This window comes from Gracilinanus agilis, chromosome 3 (assembly GCF_016433145.1).
Source record: "Gracilinanus agilis isolate LMUSP501 chromosome 3, AgileGrace, whole genome shotgun sequence".
Taxonomy (NCBI): domain Eukaryota; kingdom Metazoa; phylum Chordata; class Mammalia; order Didelphimorphia; family Didelphidae; genus Gracilinanus; species Gracilinanus agilis.
The window spans coordinates 527,050,311-527,077,251 of NC_058132.1; the positions used below are offsets into that span (position 1 = coordinate 527,050,311).

The following is a 26,941-nucleotide window of genomic DNA, read 5'->3' on the forward strand; positions in this document are numbered from 1 at the left end:
AGTTATTCTTATATCTTTAAGAAGACTTAAATGAATAAAAGCCACACAGCACTGAATTTGTACACAAGCTTCTTTTGTATTTCAATGTTGTTTATTGAGGAGTGAATGAGAGACTCTGTCAGACATGCCAGACACTTCACATTCAAGGGCTAGAAGCTGAATAGCCTCCCACATTGAGTCACTGCACAAGTCTTTTAGGGAAAAAAGAACTCAAAGTGACATCAATATGAGATCTTCATGCTTGATGGTTTTTGTCTTCAGGTTTTTACTTTTTGATCTACTGGTGTGCTGGGTAGATGGCGTCTTTCTACCCTACAAAAAGACTCACACTCCAATGAATACAATTAACACTAGATGTTTAGAAATGTTTTCTGTTAAAATGCACATCTACTGCTGAATAACTGGTCTTAAAGCTGTTTTTCTTAAATTCATTATGTCTAATGAGAAAATTCATTGTTTCCCTTTCACCTTCCCACGGGTGGCATATACCGATAGAAAAATACTCTTCAGTGCTACTGTAAGGTTTAGAGGGAACTTCTTCGGTCTTATGCTGGGCATCCAGTTAAACACCCTTCTGACACCCAGCGCTTTGCTTTTTCTTCCTGGCCTCTTTGCAGAAGAATGGCCTACACGCACTACAGTTCTTTTGTGCTCAAAAACAAAACAAAGAAACCTAAACAAAAGGGTAAACGTTTATTTGGAGTTAGTTTTTCTGGTAGGTGATATTAAGGCCCTTCAAGCAGAATTCAGGAGCTCCTGTATAGCTGCCTGCTGCTCAGCATTGAGTTGTGATATGCACTCAGTCCATAATCCTCCAGAGGTCTAGGGAAGAAAAATATTTTCAAGACTCAGAAATGATAAACAATGTGAACTATTAAATGACATTAAAATCAGACCTAGATAATTTATATAAGTCCTAAGATATAGATGTATAACTACTTGTGCACACACATGCACACTCACCTGTTAAGTATTTTTTAAAATGAAGATTAACATACTCTTTGACAAACTGAAAACATTGATGGGCACCATATGGCCCAGTAAGTGATCCAACTTGGAGGGAGATTTTTACTTTTCTAAGTTGAAACTTATACAGAATAAGTAGTTATTTTTTACTATGTTGAAAGGATTTTCAGCTAATATTTAGAATACATCAATTTAGAAAACAAAGATGGCTTTAATGTCTTTTTAGAGCTTACAATAGGGAATATGATTAAGATACCAATAACTAATTAGTTATGATCCTATGATAATAAAATCAAGGGACCTTGTCATCAGACCCTATCCCCTTTTCAATTTATAGATGAGGAAACTGGGATGCCAAAAAGTTAAAAGTCAGATAATAAAAAGCAGTCACTATCCAAAGCCAAGTACTCAGATTTAAAATCTAGGACTTATTATGTAGTACTAAGCTGCCTTATGTATAACAACTAATTTATTTCATCAAAGGTGTGCTTGTTTCTTGAGAAATGGACTGCTGATTGTTTGGTCATTGTAATTCTTGAATCCTGGGGCAGCGAGGTGCACAGTGGATAGAACACCAGGCCTGGAGACAGAAGACTCATCTTCATGAGTTTGAATGTGGCCTCGGACACTTACCAGCTATGTGATCCTCGGCAAGTCACTAAAATCATGTTTGCCTCAGTTACTTCATCTATAAAATGAGCTGGAGAAGGAAATGACAAAACATTCCAATATCTCAACCAAGAAAAACTCAAATAGGGTCATGAAGAGTTGGGCATGACTGAAATGATTCAACAAAATTCTCAAATCTAATTTTACATTTAGATACTTAAATATATTTCTGAAATTGAAAGCATTCATTTTAAGTGTGGAAGAACCTCAAGTCTAGGAGTTTTTTTCTTCTTTCCTTTAAAAACATCAATAGTGAACCAGAAGAAACAAAACTTGTTCACTAAACCTAACATCAATCATAAAATTTCATTTTAATCCCATTTGAAAATGGTATTTCTTTTCTCTAAACTTAACAGAATTCAGCATACCTGTACTTGGCGAACAACATTAGCCAAACGTTTGGCACAAGGATCTTCATGTTTAATAGCCTCATGAATTTCACCATCTGCAATTATACTGAATATTTTGGGCAGATTGGTATTGTTCGGACCAAGAACAATTGGATGATTACTGATGAAAAGAAAAAAGACATAACACATACTTATGAGTAGAAAGTAGCATCACAGAGTAAAAATTTAAAACAACAGACCCTCCTCTTTCTAAGATCAACAAAAATTTTGCAGTAATATAAAGGGAAAAATGTGGATTACCTTAAGAAAAAAAAGCTTTCTTTAAAAAGGCACGTTGTTGCTTTTTTTGTTGTTAAGAGCAATAGCAAAGCTGCAATCCATACAATAGCTTAAGTAAAGGCCTGATTATAGACAGAACAGATGAAAAGCAGTATTTTCTGTGTACTTCATTATGGTACTTGAAACACAATGCCAACTGAGCAACTTGAATAAACTGTCTCTATAAAACACGGCCCATCCCCCCACCCAGGTTATGCTCAATTTTCTTTTCCCCCTTTGTAGTTTGGCTTTAACAGATGGTTTCAAACCATCTTTTGGTTTGCTTGCTTGACCTAGCAGGTGCCATTAGTAGAAAAAAACATCTAAGAAGATGATCTGAATCTTCAGTAAGAGATGGATTAATTATCAAGAACAATCTTGTAATGGCTATGGAATGTATAGAGCCTAGTGTCAACGTAGAAACCCTATTTAATTCCAGATGGATCTGAGCAGTTTAATTCAAAATATACATATAGGATGTATGTATACAGCAAATCTATCTGGAGCTTTTTAGTTTCCTAATTCACTGAAATGCTAGAGTAAAGGTGGAAGGAACATAGAAATAAAAGGAAATTTTAAATAGTTTTCTTTCCTTCAACTTCCTTAATCTTAGAATGAATTTTATTGATAGAAAGTATTTTAGACTGTGTATTTCAAATGCCATTTTATAGAAAAGGAAGTTGATTCCCAGAAAGATCATATGATTTGTTCAAGGCCAATCAATAGCTGACTGTTAGAATTCAGACCTTGACTATTAAGCAATGCTCAGAGACCTGCCCTCCCCCGTTCCCCTCATCTATCTATTTGCATGGTGGAAAAAAATTACATCTTTATTTTCACTGACCTTTAAAAAAATGTTAGAATCTCAATTTCTTTAAAACATTACTCTGGGAAGAGGATCATAGGTGCTAGTTACCAAATTACCAAAAAAGTCCAAGACATTCAAAAAAAGTTTAAAATCTCTTGTATTAGAACATGCTGCCTAGTTAATCATTAATTCTTATATTAACCAAAATATGAGAATTTTCATACTGGTAGATAAATGCACTTAAACCATGTTTTCTTTGAAAATAAAGAGAAAACTACAAGGGAATCTTCTCATAATCCTATTTTTCAAAAATTTCCATGAATATATCTTATATCAAAATCAAAAGGGCCTAATTATAAAGTGGTCTTATAGAATGAACAAAGACAACAAGAATGTTATAGTTTTAAAGAATATGAACAGTATTCTTGATATATACTTCAGTTTACCCTTTTCAAAATATCCACAAAGAAAAAGAGCAACATATTATAATGAAAAGTAGGGCTATTTTTCCTTTGTTAAGAAATAGTGGGGGGCAGCTAAGTGGCTCAGTGGACTGAGACAGGCCTAGAGATGGAAGGTCCTGGCTTCAAATCTGGCCTCAGACACTTCTAAGCTATATGACCCTAGGCAAGTCACTTAACCCCCCCCATTGCCTGGCCCTTTCCGCTCTTCTGCTTTAGAATAAATACACAATATTGATTCTAAGTCAGAAGATAAGGGTTTTATACTAAAAAAAGAAAGAAAAGTAGTGTACTTTGATCATACCTTTCAATAAGGTCACATAGATAATTGAAAGTATGAACTGCTTCCTCTTTATCTTCATGAAGGGGAAGCCATGATAACCAGTGTGGTAGGATTTCTTCAACATTAACACAGTCAGGTTTGAACTTCATAATTTTCCCTACTGCAGAGATACAATTCTCGGTAGCATTAACATTTTCTTTGGTTTTAGAATCTGTGGACTGAATCACTCTTACCAGCAATGGAAGTGCTTCTAAAATAATAAAAACATTAAAAAATAAAAGACTGGTTAAATCTTAATAGTCAAGGGGAAAAAATTATGTGTGTATAAATACACACACCTACAAATACATTAATGAGTATACCAATATTTATTCATACATAATCTATTTTTAAAAAGCAAGATAATGGGTAAGATGGGGATAGAGTACAATGGGGCCAGAACACTTGGCACCAGGGTTATAAAACTAAGAAAGTCAGTGTTGGTGCCAAACCAAGGATACATAAACTGTATACAGTTACTACTTTCTCTGTGTATTCCCCTTTGCTTAAAAACCTCCCTAGAAAGCCAGAGTCAGGTATAGCTTATCTTTGATGGATAAATCTCCACAAAATCTCTGAAGCCCATGAAAGACAAGAAAACTGCTGAACATTCCACTTTGAGAGCTCCATTCCTATGATTATGTGTTTAAAGATTGAGGGAGAGAAGCAGAGCAGTCAAGAGGGAATTATAAGTTAGAGTGAAATAGAAGTAGATCATCTCTATGACTGAGGATCAGAGATAAGGATAGGGTGGGAAATCTAGAATACATAAGGCCCACTTGTCATCATATTGACTAACACTGTTAAAATTTAAAAGTTATGAAACCAGAAATACCTGTGCAAAAAGGACGATAATTTTCTCCACCAAACTGTGCCATAACTCCAAGGCCATAAGCAGCAGCTTGCCTGACTTCTGGGCTGTTGTCACATACATACTGTAGCATTGGCCTTAGGAAATATTCTGCATATTTAAATGAAGATGGACTGCAGTGCTCAATGACATCATCAAAGATGCACAATCCCCACTGTCGGTCTGGCCATGGTCTATGAGGACACTACAAAAAATAGGGGAAAAAAAATCCAATTTTTTGAATAAAGGGATTTCCTTAATATTCAATCTCAGCATTAATTTAGACAAACAATTTCTAGTGATAGAATTACAACTATAAACAGCATATATCATTGCCTCCTCTCAAAAAAAAACTTCAGAAATGTTTGAGAAAGTAAACCAGAAAGTCTTCATGAAATGTAACAATGATTATGCTGGCATAGATAAACTAAAATGGTAGTTAATTTTGTGTTTGTCTTTGAAATGCCTTTTTTTTTTTTTTTGGTAGCACATACTCAGGGAAGCTATAAATGCCAAAATCCAAGACAAAGGGAAACCATAGTGAGTTAAAAATATGGTAGAGACAAGCAAAAGGTACATGGAAGGGGATAGCCAGGTGGCTCAGTGGATTGAATGCCAGGTTCAGAAATGTAAAGTCCTGGGTTCAACTCTGGCCACAGACACTTCCTAGCTGTATGACCCTGGGCAAGTCACTTAACCTCCACTGCCTAGATCTTATGGCTCTTCTTCTTTGGAACCAATATACAGTATTGTATCTAAGATGGAAGAAAAGGATTTTTAAAAAAAGGTACATGAAAAGATTTGTGGTTTAGGTGCTTCTTCTATATTCTCATTTTCCTCATCTGAAAAAGAGGCCACCACAGATGATCTCTAATTTCCTTCCTATTGCTAATGTGTTCTATTTTACTTGACCCTGTATTTAAAATTTTAATCATATTTAAAATAATAATCAGACCTAACTTCATGATACTAAACAGGGAGAAAATACTTACAATTAGATTGACAATTAGAGGAAGCAGTTGTTCAAACCATGGCAGTATCTTTTCTTTGTAGCTACTAAATATTGAATGTAAAATATCTGACACTTTAGTCAGAATATAAACATCACTGTCATCCTAGAAAACAAACAAAAGTTCAATGCTTACAAAACTTTTCCAAGATATCTTTAAATAGTAGCTGAACATTTTTCACTATTTCAATTTTGTATGATAACCAACTGTAAGAAAAAATGCTCGTTCCATAATTGGCTCAACTTATTTTTATGATTTTATCAATAAAACTAAACAAAAAAACTCTATTTTAGTATGGCTGCTCATATGTCCTTTAAGAGCTGAAAAGAAAATTGTGATATATACACGAGCTGAAAGAAAATTGTGATATATACACAATGACAAAATAATACCAAATGAGCATTAGGTTTAAACGCTAATTCAAGAAAAAAGTTGTTCTCTAAATGCCACATTTAATTTCTGTTAAACACTCTCCTGCTGGAAAGTAAAATTGTAAATACAAAAAATACGTTACCTTATTAGTTTTTAATTGGGCAATCCAGATAAGTAAAAAGAGAACTGGATATACAATATCATCTCAAATAAATAAGTTACTTAATCTGTTTAGGCTTCAGCAAGGAGTTGGGGTGGACTAAATGACCTCTAAAGATCTTTTCTAGAAACTAAATCTATGATCCTGTTGATCTGAGGACAAATTATTCATTCCTGTTTACCAGCATTTCAATCTAATTTGTTATAATTTCAAAACTTTTCAAAGAGAATAAGAAATAATAAATACCTCACCCTCACAACTCATGTTTACAAATTTCTATACAACACATGGTAGCTGCCAATTATAAGTGCTGGTCACAGATGGAACAAAAAGAATGTTACAATTTGGAAGAGGGTATGGAGGAGGGAAGGAAAAAAAGGTTTGGGAGAGCACAAAAACAGTCAATTGAATCCTTTTTTAGTAATCGCAAGCCAGATATTTGGGGCCCTTTTAAAAATGGTCAAATATTTAATGCCAAAAATTATTATTTTTTAAATGGGAGTACAAGTTATTAATGAATATGATAGCTTCTAAAGAACTAAGTAAAAAATGAAAATAACCAGCATTATTTACTATTGTTACAAAACCCAAATGTATTTCCTTCACTCAATGCCTAGAATAAAAGAAATGATTCAAATTTTTTTTTTTTAAACTGGAGATGTGTGTAGACTGGTTTTACATTAAAATGAAGTCTAAATTTGGATTATTTTTCCAGTCTTAAAGATTATGTCTAAGTTCTAATAAAAGAATAAAATTACCTCATCTTGTAAGGACTCTTCCACTTGTTCATCATAGTCTTCATCTTGTCTTTTAACTAAAATAATAAACCCAAATAAAATCTTCTTAAAAGGAAGCTAAACACTGTTACATATATGCATTTTAGAAACTGGAATCTTAAGTGTTCAATTATTAAATTTGGAAATAAAAATTTGCAAATAACTTACCCTGTCTTAATTCTTGATTTTTAAAGTGTTCTTCAAGTTTGCCTTTTAGTATTCCTCCAAGCTCTTCAAAGTGTTCATTATTAAGGCATCCATCTCCCATTACTTCAATGCACTAAAATGATTTAAATATAAAATACAAAAGCTTAAGCTAATTTTAAATTATATTTTAAAGGAAATAATCTTCCTTAAAATGAGATTGTATTTTTTACTAAAGGCTTGTGAAGGCCAACTTGTTAATTGGCTAGAACATGTTCAAACTATATCTCACTACTTACTTGAACCGAAGGGGTGCGTGGTATATAGTTACAATATTATATATCTTGGTTTACTCTGTTGTGTCTTCTGTTTGACAATTACTGTGAAAGGGCTTGAGAAAAAGGTAATTTTGCAGAGTAAACTCTGCCAGTTTGAATCTTACTTAAGTAAAATCTATGTATTAAAAAAGGGTCTTTGAAATATTTGGGCATTGAAGAAAAAAAAAACTCTTAGATTGCTTATATTTGACAATAAAAAAGCTGAACAACTAATATTAACCAGACTAGCTCAACTCAAACATCTGTTTCAGGTTGCAAGTAAAAAAAAAAAATATCAAAATTTTTCCATTTTTAGAAGATGTAAACAAACAACACACAAACTTGCTCCTTGAAAAATAACAACAATCACCTTTGCAAAAGAATGCATGATTTCTGACAGGACATCAGAATCTGGCTCTGTTCCAATAGCCTTGATAAGGGCATCACACATGAAGTGCCACATCTGGGTGAGGTATTCAGGTCCACGGACTCTTGCACATTCCAGGAGAAGGGGCATGGATTCTGCAGCTGCTACTCGGACACGTTTCATTATTAAGGAAAGAGAATAATAATTGGGACAAAAAAAGACTTCCAAATGAACGTATCATCCTTTCCTTTCCTTTTTTTTTTTTTTAAACTATTTTTACTTATGGTGGGAATTATAGCACCCATGGGGAGAAGAATAAGTTTATCTATGTTCAAAGGCCAATGAATCTGTAACAACAATTTAGTTCCCATAAATCAGTATGAAACATAGTAGTGTCGGTTGTAGAAAAAGAACCCTATCCAAGTAACCACGTCCAAATGATATCAAGACAACTAGGAAAAGCTGGATTGTAAACTGAGCTTATCTGGCTAAGGCTTTTGTTTTATGTTAAGAGAATAGAATCAAACTGACTCCAAAATGATTTTTGAAAAGGCATTACATTAAACACAAGTTTGTTACAGTTAGTATAAGCATCCTTTAAAACACACACATACACTCTCTCTCCAAAATGATTTTTTAAAAGGAATTAAATGAAAATACATGTTTGTTACAGTTAGTACAAGCATCCTGAGATAATTAAAGCACACACATTCATCCCCCCTCCCGGGCCCCCCAAATGAATGTTTCTCATTCATTTGTATTGAGATCCTGACAGGGGTTCAATGGTCTCCTTTCTATGATATCCCAGAACTCAATTTTCAGAGAACTATCTGAATACAAACAGAAGCTAGCAAACTTTCTTGGCTTTGGTTCCTGTGATTTTCTATCCAGGATTAACATATAATGTGGGATCAATATCAAAAAGGTGAAAAATAAGATTAAAATTTTAAAACTCTATCAGATATTGAAAATTAATTATTCCTGTCAAAACTGCTAAGTTTATAACTCATTATCTTCAATGTATGCTATTAAATAAGCATAATGCTTGATAGTCTGCACCTTATGAGAAATTGGTAAATGCAAAAACTATGAATTATTTTCACAATTATACTCATAAAATATCAGTTAATTCTTAAAATCCCTAAGACAATATAACCCACAGAGACTATGGCATCTAGGCAATAGTAACTTCAAACTAGAACTAGAAGAAAAGTTTGCATTTTCAAATAATAAACTGATGTTTCATTGAGATCTTCTTAATGATGACCTCTACTTAAAGCACTTGTTTTTAAAGAATAAATTTATCCTTTGGTGATAACAGTACCAATGTATGCAAGCTATATTTAACTGCAGTTATAACTACAAGTGAATTTATGTTAAAAAGGCATAGGATATCATCGTGAAAATAAAATTTCAGCAAGGGAACCATCAGCTTAACTACTTGTTCGGTATACTCCACAAATCCTTCCTTTAATTCCTTTGCATAGCAAACCTGAAACATAAACAATGAAATTGTCAACTTTGCTTTAGGCTTTAGTATTGATAAGCAATTCCACCAGAAAATGATCAACAAAGTTCTCAGAATCAAGGCTACTAGGTGACAATAATTTCTTATATGTGTGCTTATATAGGAATACTTTGGATGTCAAAATAATTTTTATTCACTTCAATGCTTAAGTTTTCTTAATTTTTGATGAAAATATCTATATATTCTTCTCTCCCTCCCCCCAGATTTATTAGGATGAAAAGAAATAGAATAAAGACATCTGGAACCTTATTATATAGCAGAAGCAGGGCCTGGCATACAGGAATCTCAAATTAAATATAAACCATAAAAGCATTATGGAAAGGCTATGAAATAAGTGTTGAATTCTCCATGATGATCTAACTTCCAAGAGGCATAAGGGCACAGTGGTAAAGGCACTTACTTGGAGACTCAGACAAATGCTATTAGTTCACAATGGGAAATAGCATTGAATTTTTTCATCCTCCTTTTTCTCCTTTGTAAAAGTTATAATAATACTGCCTCCATTTTCTATCTTTCATAAAGTTAAGCATGCTGAAAGTATTTGGAGGAAAAAAAGGGAATCTAGACTAATGCTGGCTTAAAATTCTGTAGAAAACCTAGCCATTACTTCATTTTTTTTAAAAGCTCTTTAAACTATCAGTCAATAAACAAGTATTTATAGGTTTGTCAAGTAGGAAAGTAATACCTGCTCATGATGAGCTTAAATTCTAATGGGCAGAACATAAGGACTGGGGTAAAATCTGGTGTTAAGGTACTTCCTGGCTCTCCATTCACCAAGCTACCTACCTCCCCAACCCCATACTATGTAATCAGGTTTGAACCATTCTTGGAAGTGTGGCATGTGTGGCGAGGTTGACAACAATGCTCTAGATCAGTGATGGGCAAACTACAGCCCACGGGCCAGATGTGGCCCCTTGAAATGTTCTATCCAGCCTGGTGACATTATTCCTAATGTGACGAATACAATGAGTAGGATACAATACAATGAAACTTTGAAAGAGTTGCCTTAGAAAAAGACTGACAGATGAGCATTTCCTTTCCTTTGGCTCCCCCCTCTTTAAAAAGTTTGCCCATCACTGCTCTAGATGGCACACTATCTTATTAATTCATTTAAGGGAATAAATTTCTAATTTCTCCAAATAATTTTAATGGCATCTATGAAGTATAATTTCCTAAGATGATAGTATAAATAATATAAGGAGTAGTTCCTATCTCTTACCAACATCTGGCAAGCAGTTGATTTTTCTTCAAGTCCTGCTGTTTTAATTCCAAAACTTTGTTGGTCTCCAAGGTTCACAAATTCCCAACCATCATCATCACTCATATTTTCCATGTCTTGTGCTATTAAAGGCAAAAGAAGAGATGAGTACTAAGGCATAATAACAAAGGGAAAATTTTACCACAAATAAAATAATACATAAGAACACTTACTGTCTAAGAGAGCCACTTCAGGTTTAATTGATGCAGTCTTCATTAAAGGACCCATAACCACAGGAAGATACTGCTGAAACTCTTTTCCTAGGATCTTGCACATTCTAGCCCATGCTGAGATCATGTAAGATATCTAGGAGGTGAAAGAGGAAACACTTTCCAGCAATTGAATATACATATACATTACACAAACGTTAATGAACATTACAAAGACAATATTCAATATAATCGATCATTCAATACACATTTATTAAGTACCTAGTATACACCAGGCTGGAAGCTAAGTTCTTAAGAATGCAAAGAAAAAAAACTGTAGTTCCCCTTTTCTTGAAAAAGAGCTTCTTTGGGCAGCTGAGTGGCTCAGTCAATTGAGAGCCAGGCTAAGACGGGAGGTCCTGGGTTCAAATCTGGCCTCAAACACTTCCTAGCTGTGTGACCCTGGGCAAGCCACTTACCCCCCATTGCCTAACCCATACCACTCTTCTGCCTTGGAGCTAATACACAGTATTGATTCTAAGATGGAAGGTAAGGCTTAAAAAAAAAAAAAAAGCTTCTTTTTGATCAAGGGAGGCAATATATAACAAAATAAAAGTAAGTTGCTCAGGAAGGGGCACAGTAAGGAGGATAGCTTTGTACTGAAGGTGGTAAATGACATGAGCTCGGAAGAAAGTGAGTGACTCTTAGCACAAAGACAAGAGGGATAAAATTCCAGTACAAAAGTACAACAATGGGAGGAGGAGGGTCCTATGTAAGATGCACAAAGTGAAGTGAGTTTGGTTAGAATGCAATGCAGAAAGGGGAACAAGATGGAAAGATAAGTTGGAGAAAGCACATGAAGGGTCAAAGTCAAAAGAAGAAGCCTTATCATTTAGTGTTAGAGGCAATAGGATGTTAGTGGAATGACATAGTCAAAATATATGAAAAAGGAAGATCACATTGGAAACTGTGGAGGATGAACTGAAATAGAAAACTTGAGGGAGTAAGATCAATTAGGAAACCAATGCAATAGTCCAGAAGACAGAAGATGCAAGATATATTGAAGTAGAAATAACAAGATTTAGCAACCGACAGAATATATGCAGGAAGAACGGGTAATTGAAAAAACATTATACAAATCTTTTCTTGTTTTGATCATAATTAATGCTATACAAATAGCACTGCATAGCTTATACAAATAGCTATACAAAAATCCTAAAATATAAGCCTTTTCTAGTCTCCAACCATGGACTTATCACTAAGTATGATAAAATATTAGTAACAGCTAACATATAACACTTTACATATAATTTTTTGGAAAAATTGAGTTGTTCCTACTTTTTTCTTGCTACCAAAGCCTCTCCTAACATATATCTAACCCTTTTGATCTCTACCATTGGGTCATGCCAAACTCCAGTTAGGCCATCTCCACCTTCCACTTCTACTTATGTGCTATCAAGCCTTGCTGGTGAAAATCTAAAATGTATGTTAGCTAATCTTAGTTAGATCTTCACTGCTAGATGGTAATTCTAAGACTATCACATTCTCTTTAGCAGGTATTTAAAACCTCCTCTTCTTTCCACTTGCCCAAGAGACTATCACTTATTTTCCTCCTTGCCCACTCTGTACTTTCAAAAGCCCTTTCTATCATATTCTACATTTCCTCCTTTCAGTCACTCTCCAAAGAAGGAGTACTTTTTATTCTTCTTTGGCCTTATCTTTTTACTTTGGAAACTTACTCCTTAATCCCCTTTACACCCTTTAACTTCAGTCTCTTCTCTTCCCCTGGCCTGTTGCTTAAAAGTATACTCAAGTTTTCTTTATTCCTAAACAAATCTTCATTTAACTCTGCCCAGTCACCTCAAGTTATATATATATTTTAAAGTTTAATCTGTATTAGGAATATTTTCTCTTTCACTTAAAAAATTATTTTTACATTAAAGTTCCCAGGTATCTCCCCCTCCCTCCACAGGGAAGGGAATTTGACCACCACCACAACAAACAAACAAACAAAAAAAACCCATGTTTTACAAAAGAAAACTTTTGTAAGTTGACAATCTTTCAGATGCAATCTAAATGCTTTATGTTAAGCTACATTTTGATATTCCAAGTGCACTTCCCAGTACACTCACCATGTTATGACTTTTCTCCTCTTTTCTTTGGTAATAGTATTAGTAATTTTGGTAAATTGTACTGAGGAGGGTGACAGGTGGTGTGTACACACCCTATTGACTATTTCAATTAAACTCTCTATTTACTAAAATCCTTCTCCAAGCACTTTAGTTTCATGAGGTGATTCATTGTTTTCTAATGTAGAGAGAACATAGCCCATTTTTCCCTTTCATGTGCTATCCCTTATGTTTTAATGGAAAAACAATTTTGCTTACTATTTGGCTCTTTTAAGGTGGGCTGATAATGATGAAGATATAGGCTGTATTGGCAAGAAAGGGTTGGGTTTATCGAGTATAGAACAGATTCCTCTAGGTAGGTTTAGAGCACTGCCAAGTCCTTTGAGTTTTAAGCAATGGCTAGTAGTTCTCTGGCAAAAAAGTTTTGACCCTGGGCAAGTCACTTGACCCCCATAACTTGACCCCCACTGCCTACCCTTACCACTCTTCTGCCTTGGAGTCAATACACAGTATTGACTCCAAGATGGAAAATAAGGGTTAAAAAAAAAAAAAGTTTTGTTATTCAACTATTTAAGTCTATGGTTAGGCATAGTGGGGCATCTAATTCCAGTTTGTGTCTTAGCTGTCTGGTGATCAAACAATCAAAGTCATTTTAATTGCTCATTGACTAGAGCGTATTACAGTTTAAGTAAACTTTATTTGACATATAGCTCAAACACATGTTATACTAAAATTCTGTTAATTTGGGTTAATTGTATGACCACGGTGGGCTGGCATCAAATTTACTAACCCTAAGTAATTCTGATTTAGTCAAACGTTTGTTTATAGCTTAATGTTAGTCACTTTTGTGTCCTGTGGGCCTGTGGTTGAACAAAGTATAATAGGCTACTAATAGTGTGCCTGATACTGGCTCCTCTTGTCTGGTATTAATAGTTTTAAGGGCATTCTCACCGGACAGCAGAAACTTGCCTGAGTTGGTCTTATTAAAATTAACAGTAAGGTTAGAACAAACCTTTTGTTTATGGGACTATATTATAGACCATCTAAGTATTTTCAGTGCTTTGCTTCAAATTAAGCGACATTTAACTAGTGAAATAATAAATTTCAGTTTTTTATAAGCTGAAAATCTTTTTTTAGGTTAAGACAAAACTGTCTTGCTTGTTTCTATTTATTGGTTCTTTCTCTGGAGATGAACATACACAAGTTATTCTTCAAACAATATTTTTGTTGCTTTATATAATGCTCTCTTGATTCTACTTATTTCATTTTTCTTAATTTCATGTAACTTTCCATATTACTATGACCCAGGAATACTCCATCATCACAATCAATATAGCACAACCTTTTTAGCTATTCCCAATTGATGGATTTCCCCTCAATTTCTAGTTCTTTGCCACCACAAAGATAGCTGCAATTAATATTTTAGAACATTTAAGCTCTTTTCCTTTTTCCCAGATCACCTTAGGAAAAAACTTAATAGTGTTGTTGCTAGGCAATACTGTACACACACAATTTTATAACTCTTAGGCATAATTCTGATTGCTTTCCAAAATGGTTACATTAGTTCACAATTCTACCAACAGTGTATTACGTCCTCATTTTTCCATATCCCTTCCAAAATGTTATTTTACCCTTTTATCATTTTAGTCAATCTTATAGGTATGAGGTATTTCAGAAATGTTTTGATTTGTATTTTTCTAATCAGTAATTGTGTATTTTTTCATGTGGTTATATATTTTTTATTTCATCATCCAAAAACTGTCTATTCATATCTTTTGACCATTTATCATTTGGGGAATGGCTCATATTTTTATAAATTTGACAAAGTTCTCTAATTATACTTCTGAGAAACCATATATAAATCTCCCCTGCCCCAATTTTCTGCTGTCTCTCTCATCTTGGCTACATTACTTTTACTTATATAAAACCTTTAAAATGTAATGTAATTAGGGGGCAGCTGGGTAGCTCAGTGGAGTGAAAGTCAGGCCTAGAGACAGGAGGTCCTAGGTTCAAACCCGGCCTCAGCCACTTCCCAGCTGTGTGACCCTGGGCAAGTCACTTGACCCCCATCCCCCCATTGCCCACCCTTACCAATCTTCTACCTATGAGACAATACACCGAAGTACAAGGGTTAAAAAAAAAAAAAAAGTAATGTAATTAAAATTACCCATTTTATATCTCACAATGCTTCATATTGCTTGTTTATTCATAAATTCTTTATATAATACTTTACAAAGTTACAACACCCTACAGAGATAGATACAAATGGGAATAGATGTAAGTGTTTTTAAAAAGTGAATTTATTATTTTTAAGATTTGTGGTCATTTCTATTTATCACACAGATGATATATTTCAAATTGAATGACATTAGACTAAAATTCCATATTGGGGCACCAAAAAATCCAAATTGGGAGTACCTTGGCAAGGTAGGCAGAATGGGCCTCATCCCCACTTATAGAAGGAAAAAAAACTAAAAAGCTTGGTTGATTTGTCCAAGGTCACTACTTACCAGTTGAAAGTGAAAAATCTTGCCATCAAAACTCTAGTAAAACCCATATTTAGTGATGTCTCATTTTCTTTTGTTTAGAGTTCTCATTAGTTTGAGTCCTTTGTGGGACAGGACATTATGAGTGTGTGTGTATGTGTGTAAAAGTTCTTATGGTGTAGTAAGAAAAAATAAAAGACTGCCAGGAAAACCAATTTGGAACCCCAACTGTCCTTTCTTGATCTACTAATTACACTGTTAAAGCTAAATTAATAAAAGCATCTACATTATAGGACAAAAGCAATGGACTAATATTAGCATGATTTACCTGTGGGTCATCATCTTCTAATTCACTAAAGTCTGTCTGTGTCTTCAGCAATAGTTGCATCACATCTGATGCATCTTGCATAAACTAGAAACAAAGTATTTTCAAAATGAAATTCCAAATGTCATTGATACAAATTAGAAACAGGAAACTTGTTCTTATATAACTTTTCATTGTTCCTCTGAAAAATCTCAACCACAACATAACTTACTAGGTTACCAGATGCCTCACAATTTTAAGATGTAAATAAGTTCCAGAATGACAGAAAAGTTTAGACTTGTATTCTGGAGTTAACTAATTACAACTGAACTTCTATATTACAATGCCTTCACAGACATGGCATGCGATATAATATAATTTATTTTAAAGCCAGATATTTGAAACTCAATTATAAATGATAATTAGGTTCTTAGGCTAAGCTAAAAAGCCAATTAAAAATACAAAGTACGAGAACTATAGTATTAATTACTTGTCTATTGCCATTAAATCCTTTTGACCCTTTAATGGCTGGGTAAATAGGTCAGGAGAGTTGGAAAGGGCAGTTTAGGGAGCAAGGAGTGAAGGGAAGGATTCTCCCGAGATAACAACAGAGAACTAAACATGTATGAATTGTTGATAAGTATTCCTAGATAAAATACTAGATTCTCTAAGAATATAGATTATGCATACTAGAAATTTAAAACTTTAGACTAAAAGAAAACTGGGTTGTGAAAACATAGGTAAGTAAATACTATTATAATGAGCCATATGCAAAGACAGTATCTTCAGAAAACTCCTTTTTTTTTGTAAACAGCAAAAAAGTGTAATTCTTTTAAAGTATTTCATAGTTTAAAGGCTGTTTTTAGAAAAAGGAAAACTAACGAGATAAAATGGAAAATTAACTTAATAGACACAAAATCAAGTTTTAACAAAGGAACATATTTCTCTGTCAAATGACATTCTGAAATACCAAATTATAAATAGTAAGTGCAAAATATTTCATAATTCTTACCTTTTCCTTCCCTACAGCAAGACCAATAAGACTAATGCATTCAATAGTTTTTCCTCTCAGAAGTCTGAGTTCTTTCTGAACAGCATTTTCAACTATGTGCTTTAGAGATGGCATAAATAAATCATAATATGGGACAAATTTTTCTTCTGCTGTATCTGCAACTGATGCAATAGAAGTCACAACTTGTTCCAAAACCAATTTGGTGCCTTTCTGAATCAGCTTGGAAAAGAAAAATGCATACAAAAAAAACCGAATCACAAAAAAGATAATTTGTTGTTATGTAAATATAATGGAAAACTATTGTGCTATAGAATATAACAAGTATGATGGATATAGAGAACCATAGGACCACTTTTATGAAATCATGCTATGAAGTCAACTATGAAAACAACATTCATGACTATAACAATTTAAAGATAAAGATCAACAAAACAATCAAAACTGAAAGCTGTGAAATTATAAGACATTTGGCTCCCAAAGAATAATTTTGAGAAGGCACCCCCCACCCCAACTTTTTTGCAGAGGTGGGATATTATGGGTATAGGAACACTGCATATAATGTCAGACTTCTCCCCCATGTTGATTAGTTTTTCTGAACTGTTTTTTTTCCCCTTTGTTATCAGAGATGGCTTTCCCAGAGGCAGAGGCAGAGGATCTAGAATGGAAAATAAGTGATGCAAAGACAAAGGACATCAACTGAACAAAAAATATTATGTTCAAATATGTGATAAAAGTAGAGAAAATTTGGTACAAATAATCAAAAAGGGAAGCCATGTAAAAGTATCAATTCAGGGGTAGCTGGGTGGCTCAGTGGATTGAGAGTCAGGCCTAGAGATGGGAGATTCCTAGGTTCAAATCTGGCCTCAGACACTTCCCAGCTGTGTTACCCTGGGCAAGTCATTTAACTGCCATGGCCTAGCCCTTACCACTCTTCTGCCTTGGAGCCAATACACAATATTGGTTCCAAGACAGAAGAGATAAGGGTTTAAAAAACAAACAAAAAGTATCAATTCATCAGGAACTCCCCTTTACCCCCTAATCACAAGGTCATAATTTTCTTGGAATAATTTGTCAAACATTAATATGGGGTACAGGGGAAGGAATGTTGGGAGTATTTTAACTCATATGAACAGAATTCCAATTACTTAAAAGAGTTGAAAGTGATATTCTTATATGGTCATCCAATTCTTTACAATTTTATAGATGAAGAAATGGAAGGCCCTTTTAGGATACTGGCAGAACCAGAACATTATTCTGCCACCTCTCTATACTTTGTTAGGGAGATTGGGAACCATGGAATGCAATCTTATGCCACACCACATTCCTTCACCACTTCATTCAAGTGCTTCTCATCTTGCAATTCTTTTGTCCAACTATGAGCCATAAGGAATTTCACAACAGTAGTGGTGAGGCTATTGGCAGCATCTCTGGCAACAGCTCATAAAACACATGGAGCTAGAGGGACATAAGAGGATATCGCATTTAAGCCGTCATTTTACACGTGAGGAAACTGAGGTCTTAAGATTTCACTAAGAAAAAACTGAAGACCTTTGTTCGGCTGACAAGACAATGCCCCCAAAATATCATGAGTTTTAAGGTTTTAAGGCTTTGCAAGCCTTAGGCTTGAAGCCCTTTTGTTCTCCATTTTTTATTCTCAACACTTTTTTTAGCTGTATACTATATAAACCACCATACCTAGTTGGTGGTAACACAATAGGTACTACACTACATTGTTACTTTAGCCTAAAAACCTTATCAGATGGATGCTGACCTAGTCAAAGATTTTTATAGATAATTTTCTCACAAAGAAAAAAACATTTGGCAAAAATGAAAGTGATTTTTAAAAAGAGGACAGATCATAGTTTCGCCTACCTCCTGAAGTTTAATCACCATTATGGAATGAAGATGTTTCACCAAATTGTCTAAATATGGAATAAGCAGTGATTTGGGACAATCTTCTGTAAAATTAATAAGAGCTGCGGCGGCATGTGCCTGGACACGCTGATTACCTTGGTCTTCCATGGTTTGCAAAAGAGCTGCAATCACCTGTATAGAATAAAGACTCTTAGAAAATGGTCATTTTGCAACTTTCTTTTTACCATTGTGTGTGTGAGGGTTTACTTGCCTTCTCATGGAATTTCTTTTGGAAACCAGGTGCAAAGTCTGTTGCCATTTGTCCAACAGCATTACAGGCAGCATACCTCACTCTTGGATGCTGAAATCATAATTTCACACATATGCAAATATGTTAATACATTATAATTAAAGCTGAAATGAACGTAACAAAAAATTTGAACCAAATAGCTAATGGCACTTACAGGATCTTGAAGAAAAAGCAAAACAAAATTAACTATTTCATTTAGAATCCCCTCCATTTGCTGGTGACAACCCTCTCCAATGGCAGATAAGGCCATTAATCCAGCATGCCGGTATTTCCAATCAGCTGCAGAAAAATATTATAAATAAACGAGTGATTATCTTACAAATAAAAATAACTGTAGGGTGAAAAGATGAAGATGAAAAAGATGAGATTTAAGTATAACCTCCCTCCCCCCAAATATAGGCTTAACTTTCAAATTCTTATAAATGTTCTTACTTTAAAAAGTAGTTATGCGGGGCAGAGCTGGGTACCTCAGTGGATTCAGAGCCAAGCCTAAAGACAGGAAGTCCTAGGTTGAAACTGGCCTCAGACACTTCTTACTGTGTGACTCTGGGCAAGTCACTTCACTCCCAATTGCCCAGACCTTACCACTCTCTTTTGCCTTGGAACCAATACATAGTATTGATGGTAAGGGTTAAAAAAAGTAGTTATGAAATTCTACCCAAGCAATTTTATTAAGGAATGTTTCACACAACAGAATGAATTCTCAACTTAAAATCCACAAAAAAGGAAAAAATAGACTAGATCAGCATCAATACAAAATGAGTATAAGAATTTACACTCTAGAAAATTCTTTATTGACATCACATGCAATATTACATTAGACAGGTATTGTGATTTTTATAGATGGGGATACACTCAAAATAAAATGACAAACAGTGGTAATGTTGGGAAAATAATGTCAAGCTCCAAAAAAACCCAGTAGTGTGTTATAGGTAAACATATAATGTTGTTCCTTCAGGATAAAGGGCTGACAGCTGAACTTTCTATAGTGTAGGCTTGTTGATTTTTAGAACTATTTACAAATTTTTAGAACTTATTTAGAAATGTTACAAAAGAAAATTCTTTCCTTCCAAATGCTTTAAAAACTCAAATGCCAATAATGCTCCAAATGATAAAATTTAAATTTAGCTAAACTTTACTAATAAAGCATACTTGTTTTTGCTTGTTAGAATTAGTGGAGCATTTTGCTGTACATGAAAATGAAATGCAAAAGAATATCTACAGATATAAAACTGGGTTGGAATGCAAGTCTAACACTGCTAAATATGAAATGTCACATTGGGAATCTCCATTATTTTATGTAATATAACTTTTATCTGACTCAATGTAAAATTGACTTCGATGAACAAGGTATAAGCTTCTGTGCCTGTATAACACTATTCTAATCTACATCCAACCACATTTCTACAAATGTTTCTCATTAGTTTCAGTTATTTAACTCTAATATAAAGGTTTGGTGAAACTGGAGAATGAATATATCAATATTTGATGTGCTGCCTTTTCCCTACTTTGACCTTTTAATTTCCAAGAAATTGCCAGATCCTGAAATGAATATAACCTATGATATTTAGAATTTGGTTCTGCATATATAATTGAACACGACTACATGCTATTTCATTAGATACAATTTATATGATACTGAATGAGACATCTGGCAAACAAACAAAAAGATACCAATCATAGTGCTGAATACACAGATGGGTAGAGAAAAAAAGGAAGAACATAGAAGATCAAGAAGTTTTTTTTCTTCTCAACTGTTTTATTTTAAACTTTACCTACTATATATTAAATGATTAGACAAAAAGTTTCCATTTTCTTTGAAAAATATCCAAAAGCCCTTAAAATTTAAAGATTACTCAAAGGAGGCCATTTAAGTAAGATCTGAACTATAATTAGTGTGAGGTATTTGTCCATTATAACTTTTCCATGTTCTTTTAGGAACAAATATATATTATGAGGGAAGGCAGAGAGTAGTAGATTATTTGTAATAATGACAATGGTGAAAGAGTGACTTTAAAATATATTTCTATTACACTTTTTGGAATGCTCACTTTGGTGACTATATATATATATACATATATATNAATCATAGTGCTGAATACACAGATGGGTAGAGAAAAAAAGGAAGAACATAGAAGATCAAGAAGTTTTTTTTCTTCTCAACTGTTTTATTTTAAACTTTACCTACTATATATTAAATGATTAGACAAAAAGTTTCCATTTTCTTTGAAAAATATCCAAAAGCCCTTAAAATTTAAAGATTACTCAAAGGAGGCCATTTAAGTAAGATCTGAACTATAATTAGTGTGAGGTATTTGTCCATTATAACTTTTCCATGTTCTTTTAGGAACAAATATATATTATGAGGGAAGGCAGAGAGTAGTAGATTATTTGTAATAATGACAATGGTGAAAGAGTGACTTTAAAATATATTTCTATTACACTTTTTGGAATGCTCACTTTGGTGACTATATATATATATATATATATATATATATAAATAAAATAAAAACCCTTGGACAGAATATTGTTTATTGGCTCCAAGGCAGAAGAGTGGTAAGGGTTAGGCAATGGGGGTTAAGTGACTTGCCCAGAGTCACACAGCTAGGAAGTGTCTGAGGCCACATTTGAACCTAGGACCTCCCGTCTCTAGGCCTGGCTCTCAATCCACTGAGCTACCCAGCTGCCTTTGGTGACTATCTTGCATATGCTACTATTTTAATGTTCTTACCACTATATTCTCTCCCTTAAACTTTTTTTCTCATTCTTATCATTTTCATTATTCCTCAATTGGACATTTCCACTTGAATGTCCTTAGAATACCTTAAGTTGAACGCTTCCAAAACAAAACTCATCATTTCCCCTCTAAAACTTGACCCAACTCTTAATTTCTCTATTTCTCTTGTGGAACTATCATTTCCCCAGTCACCTAGGCTTAAAACACAGGATACAACAGTTGACAAAGGCCTGCTGCTTTTCTCTCCAAAAATATTTTCTCTTCACACTGTCAAACATCATCACATCCAGATCAATGTAAAAGTTTCAGTGGTTTTTGATCAATCTGATTGAGTCATTTAATCTCATTTTACTTTGTATTAAAATTATTTGTGGATCTCATTATACTAAATTAAAAGTCTGTTGAGGGCAAGGGTTATGCTGTTTACTACCATATTCAACAGAGATCTAGCTGGTATCCAATTGGTTGGTAAGCAGCAAGCAGGTATTAAGTGCTTGCAGAGTTGAATTCCTTTTGCAAAGGAAACTGAGCATCCACTTGGGCTTGTTGCATAACAAAACAATGGAGAATGGTTGACTCAAGCAATTATTGAAGAGATTTTAATGTGACCAAATTCCTATACTATGAAATGAAGAGAAACAATGAAAATAAAGGCTAGGTATCTTGATAAAACATGTTACTAAAGTATTTAATATGTCTAAGAAATTAAAAGTTAGCAAAGGAGAAAACAACAAGAACAATGAAGATAGTTAAAAGAGACCATTGACTGAAATCATTGGTTATGGAAAAGGGAAATGCAAAGATAAAGGTCGAGGTTTATGGGTGTACAATATATTGAGATAAGTCACACACTATAAAATTTTCCTAGTTTAAAATTTTGATCAATTCAGTGAGAAGGACCCTGGAATGGTAACGACAGGCTAAATGCTTATGATGTCTACAAACAAGTTTATCAGGAAAAGATAAAAATTAAATCTAAAATAAACAATGTCAAAGAAATGGCTTACGGTTCTGAAGCATCTGCATGATATGTTCCTTGATCATTGGTAAAACAAGTTTTCCACCAAGCCCACAAGCCATTCTGTCTAATGCACTCTCACCAGCAACTGCATTGCTAAACAAAGAAATAACACATCGATAAATAGCTATTCATTAAAAAATGTCACAGAAATCTTAAGAGACTGGTAAATTGGAAGTTTTAGCCTAATATTTTTCAATATATGAAGTTTATGATAGCTGTTAAAAGGTATTTTAAACAAAGAAATAATAAGGCTACAACATGAGTATGAAAATGAAGTATAGTAGTTTTGGGGTGATGTTTCCATGCTGATGTGTTAAACTCTTAAGAACAAAATAAAACCAATCATAAGAAAAAGTTGTGTACAAAACTTAAGACTCATAAAATGTTTTTGTTCACTATAGCAACAGAGATTTAAAATTTTACTAGTGATACCAAATAAGGTATTTGACACTATTTTGTTTGAAATTAATTATAGGATTCTATGGCTGGCAAGCATTTGAAAAAGCCTCTTTCACTCTCCCTTAGTACTTACCCTTCCATTCTCCAAAACTATACAATACAGATTTTGTCTCAACAGCCAGTTCAAATATTTAACACCATTTGTGTTCTAAAAATGTGTTGTTAGTTTTACTCCAGATTTGTAAATTAGTATCAAAAAGGACATTCTTCCCTACTGCATAAAGGCAAATGATAACATGCTTTGACTCTTCCAATTGATATGAACACTTGCCCCAAATAAGCTAATCCCCTATTTCTAAAACAAATAATCATATGCAGTAAGAACAAATGCAGTTATCTTTTTTTAATATTCTAAAAATACTTGCTCTATGTATATCACACAATAATATCTCAAATAATCAAACTATGTATAAGTGTTACAAGAAATAAAACATAAGCCATAGGAAGGAAAATGCCATATTGTTTTTAAAAAAATGTTGGTATATTTGAAAAAATAATGAATTTAAATACTTGGATAAGAAAAAATATTTAAGTACTGTATAAGAATGAACACATTATTTGTTTTGCTCTACGCTTAGTACTTTGCCCCACTTCTCTTGAACCAGTTCGCCCTAAGCCAGTTTTATCAATATCACTTTTTGGAAAAATCCATGTAAGTAAATTAAAAATATTCTTGTAAGTACTCATTAAGTGATATGAGGTAGTATGGTACCGTGAGAAGAACACAGGACCAGGAGTCAGGAGACCTGTGCTCTTAACATTAGCTAGCTTTTGTATTGTCCATGAGACTTGTCACATAGGATCTTAAGTGTAAAAAGAAATTATTATATTGTCTACCACAAATAAACCAAAGTGATGTATGGAAAAACACTTTAGTATATGAATGTTAAGAGATTTATCACACATTAAATTTATTCTGTCACATCTATATTCCCTTGTCATTCAGCTTTTTTTTTTTTTTTTTTTTTTATTTTAAACCCTTAACTTCTGTGTATTGACTTATAGGTGAAAGATTGGTAAGGGTAGGCAATGGGGGTCAAGTGACTTGCCCAGGGTCACACAGCTGGGAAGTGTCTGAGGCCGGATTTGAACCTAGGACCTCCCGTCTCTAGGCCTGGCTCTCAATCCACTGAGCTACCCAGCTGCCCCTAATTCAGCTTTTAAAATAGATGTTAGGAATTATTTTTCTACCCAACACAACTGAGAAAGATGTTCTGAAAACCTTCAAATGCTTTATAAATGTGAGTTATGTTAAGTAGCATGGAAGAATAGGAACTACAATAATTACTAGCTATGTGCCTTTGTACTAAACTCTTAATCTCTTATCTTCAGGATTCTTGTGTGTAAAAAAACAGATAAACTTGTAACACTACTTCTCAGAGACATATTTATAGAAGTGTTTTGCAAGTCTTAAAAAGAACCCCAAAAACATAAAAGAGAGTGGTGGTGGTCTGGCATAAAATAATCCCAGGGCCATGAAACAAGATTATCAGGTAACCATGTTTACTCCCTCTTATTCAAAAGTAAGTGTCCAATGGGAATTTTGTTACATGAAATCTTCCTTCTAACAGTATAAAGCCAGTGGGAAAGTTTTTTACTTAATCAAAATTGGCTATAAGAGTCACCTAAACAAAAAAAGGAATTTATCACAAAATGTAAGAGTTTCAACTATATTTCATTTTTTCTTTAAAATAAATCAATAAGCATTTGTAAGAAAAGAGCTCAATGAATAAATGTGTTAACAGATAGTAATAAAATGGCGTTTAAAACAATCAGAAAGAGAGAGCTACTAATAAAAAGAGGTGTCAAGCAAAATAGAAATAGGAACTAGCACTCAATTCGTCTTCAAAAAATGTCAATTTGATTATGCAGTCTCTTACTGCACTAAAATTCACTATATTCTGGGGAACAGCTGACTTTGCAACATGTATCCTTGCTCAGTCAGAGATGTTAAATGACATGCTTATTCCCAAACGTTAAGACCTTTACCTAGGTGGCTATCTAATGTGTAGTATCAATCAAAATGCCTTGAAGTATGAATAATTTAATTAAAGATCAAATGAAAGCAAACTTCAAGCCAGGATTTCAAAGGGTTCTGTTTTGCAAAGAACATTAGAAAAGGCTTTGTGCTATTTGATAAAAACATCAGTGCTTAGGATGTATACTTCTCTTTCTTATTTTAAAAGGTTCTTAATATTATATCTGTTAGTCTTATTTGACTAGACTGTTAAAAACAAGATTAAAAACTACATAATATTCTAGTACAATGTAAAGCCCAAGCCCCTAGCAGACATTCAAATGTCTGTTTTAGAAAAAAAGAATAGACTATGTGGCCTAAGTCTAAAAATCAAGTGAAAGGAACAAAAAGATGATAAGTAATAAAAGAATATAGGACACAGAAAAGTAATGGGCCAGGGAAAATTTATTCAGAGAGTAACCTAGACAATCTAATATCCCTCACCTGTTACTTTAAAATGTTTAATAAAATATAATTACTCATTTATTTTCCCAAAGTAGTTTTTGAGATAAGTGGTGCAAATATCATACCACAGAGTCGAGCTGAATTAGAATTCATAAGCTTTCATTGCCAGTCTTAATAAAATGGCATTAAAAAAAATCAGTAAGAGTGATACCAATAAAAGAGGTGATGACAAATTATAATTTAGAAAACGTGTCTGAGTTTTATCCAAGCAATTACCTGTCAAAATCATCATCCTCCAGCTCATCAGCATTTGCCCAATCTTCATCCTCTTCTAGGTCTACCATCATTGCTAACATCTGAGGAACTAAATACAAAACAATTACTTCCTACCTATAGATATAGGTTTTTAAATTTGATTCCTATCCCCAACTCCACCCAAAACATATTAGAAAGTAAAAAAATTTTAAGTCTGAAAAGGTATCTGATGAAATTTAAATATCCTATTTGGAATGTGGCATTAGTAGAAGTACTTCTGGATTTGGAATCAGTGAAGTCTTGAGTTTGAATCCTGCCCTCCTGATATCTACAAGCTGAGACCATGTGTCCAAATCATTTAAACTCTCTAAGACTCAGCAATTTCAGGTGTAAATAAGTAGGCTCCTCATTTTCAAAAGCTATTGTGATGACCAAATGAGATATTTGTGAAGTACTTTGTAAATAGGCACCATATAATTCCATTTTATGATTACTTCCAAGATAGGTAAAAAGGAAGGCAAATTTATTGGCTAAATGAGTGCCCAATTCAATATAACCATAATGAAAGAGGAAATATAACTATAAACATTAAATTGAGAAATATTCATCATTTATTTAGCAAACTACAAAGCAGTAGTAGTTGTTCCAGAGTTTAATCCTTAAGCAATATTCCATACCAGAAGCAGTATAGCACTTCAAACACAACAAACATTGAAAGGAAATCTAATTGGGAGCAGCTAGGTGGCTCAGTGGATTGTGAGCCAGAATAGAGACAGGAGGTCCAGGGTTCGAATCTGGAATGAAACACTTCCTAGTTGTGTGTGAACTCTGGGCAACTCATTTAACCCTCACTGCCTAACCTTTATCACTCTTCTGCCTTGGAATCAATACACAGTATTGATTCTGAAACAGAAAAGTAAAGGTTTAAAAAAGAGAGAAAGGAACTGTAAATTTTTAGTTACTAGGATTTCAAATCTATATTTAACTGGCACAAATGAACAATATGTGAGAAACACAAGTATATCATCCTCCTTAATGTATAGTTAATGCTTCAATAAAAACATGACAGGCAAACAACCTTACAGGAAGCAGTTCCTTAGTATCAATGTTATATAAATGGGAGGTAG

General features: G+C 33.7%; 1 protein-coding gene across 1 annotated transcript in view; it reads right to left on the reverse strand.

Annotated features, from left to right (window-relative positions):
- Positions 1 to 674: 674 nt before the first annotated feature.
- Positions 675 to 26,941, reverse strand: part of IPO5 (importin 5) — a 54,323-nt gene continuing 28,056 nt past the window's right edge. Inside the window, exons 9-26 of the mRNA XM_044670556.1 lie at positions 25,836 to 25,923; positions 22,665 to 22,771; positions 19,075 to 19,199; positions 18,882 to 18,971; positions 18,629 to 18,802; positions 16,757 to 16,975; positions 15,769 to 15,852; positions 10,850 to 10,982; positions 10,638 to 10,759; positions 9,286 to 9,382; positions 7,894 to 8,066; positions 7,231 to 7,342; positions 7,045 to 7,100; positions 5,737 to 5,859; positions 4,730 to 4,949; positions 3,877 to 4,105; positions 2,004 to 2,145; positions 675 to 822 (exon numbers count right to left, since the gene is read on the reverse strand). Coding sequence (XP_044526491.1) covers positions 736 to 822; positions 2,004 to 2,145; positions 3,877 to 4,105; positions 4,730 to 4,949; positions 5,737 to 5,859; positions 7,045 to 7,100; positions 7,231 to 7,342; positions 7,894 to 8,066; positions 9,286 to 9,382; positions 10,638 to 10,759; positions 10,850 to 10,982; positions 15,769 to 15,852; positions 16,757 to 16,975; positions 18,629 to 18,802; positions 18,882 to 18,971; positions 19,075 to 19,199; positions 22,665 to 22,771; positions 25,836 to 25,923 — 2,381 coding nt within the window. The 3' untranslated portion in view covers positions 675 to 735. The remainder of the gene's footprint in view (positions 823 to 2,003; positions 2,146 to 3,876; positions 4,106 to 4,729; positions 4,950 to 5,736; positions 5,860 to 7,044; positions 7,101 to 7,230; positions 7,343 to 7,893; positions 8,067 to 9,285; positions 9,383 to 10,637; positions 10,760 to 10,849; positions 10,983 to 15,768; positions 15,853 to 16,756; positions 16,976 to 18,628; positions 18,803 to 18,881; positions 18,972 to 19,074; positions 19,200 to 22,664; positions 22,772 to 25,835; positions 25,924 to 26,941) is intronic.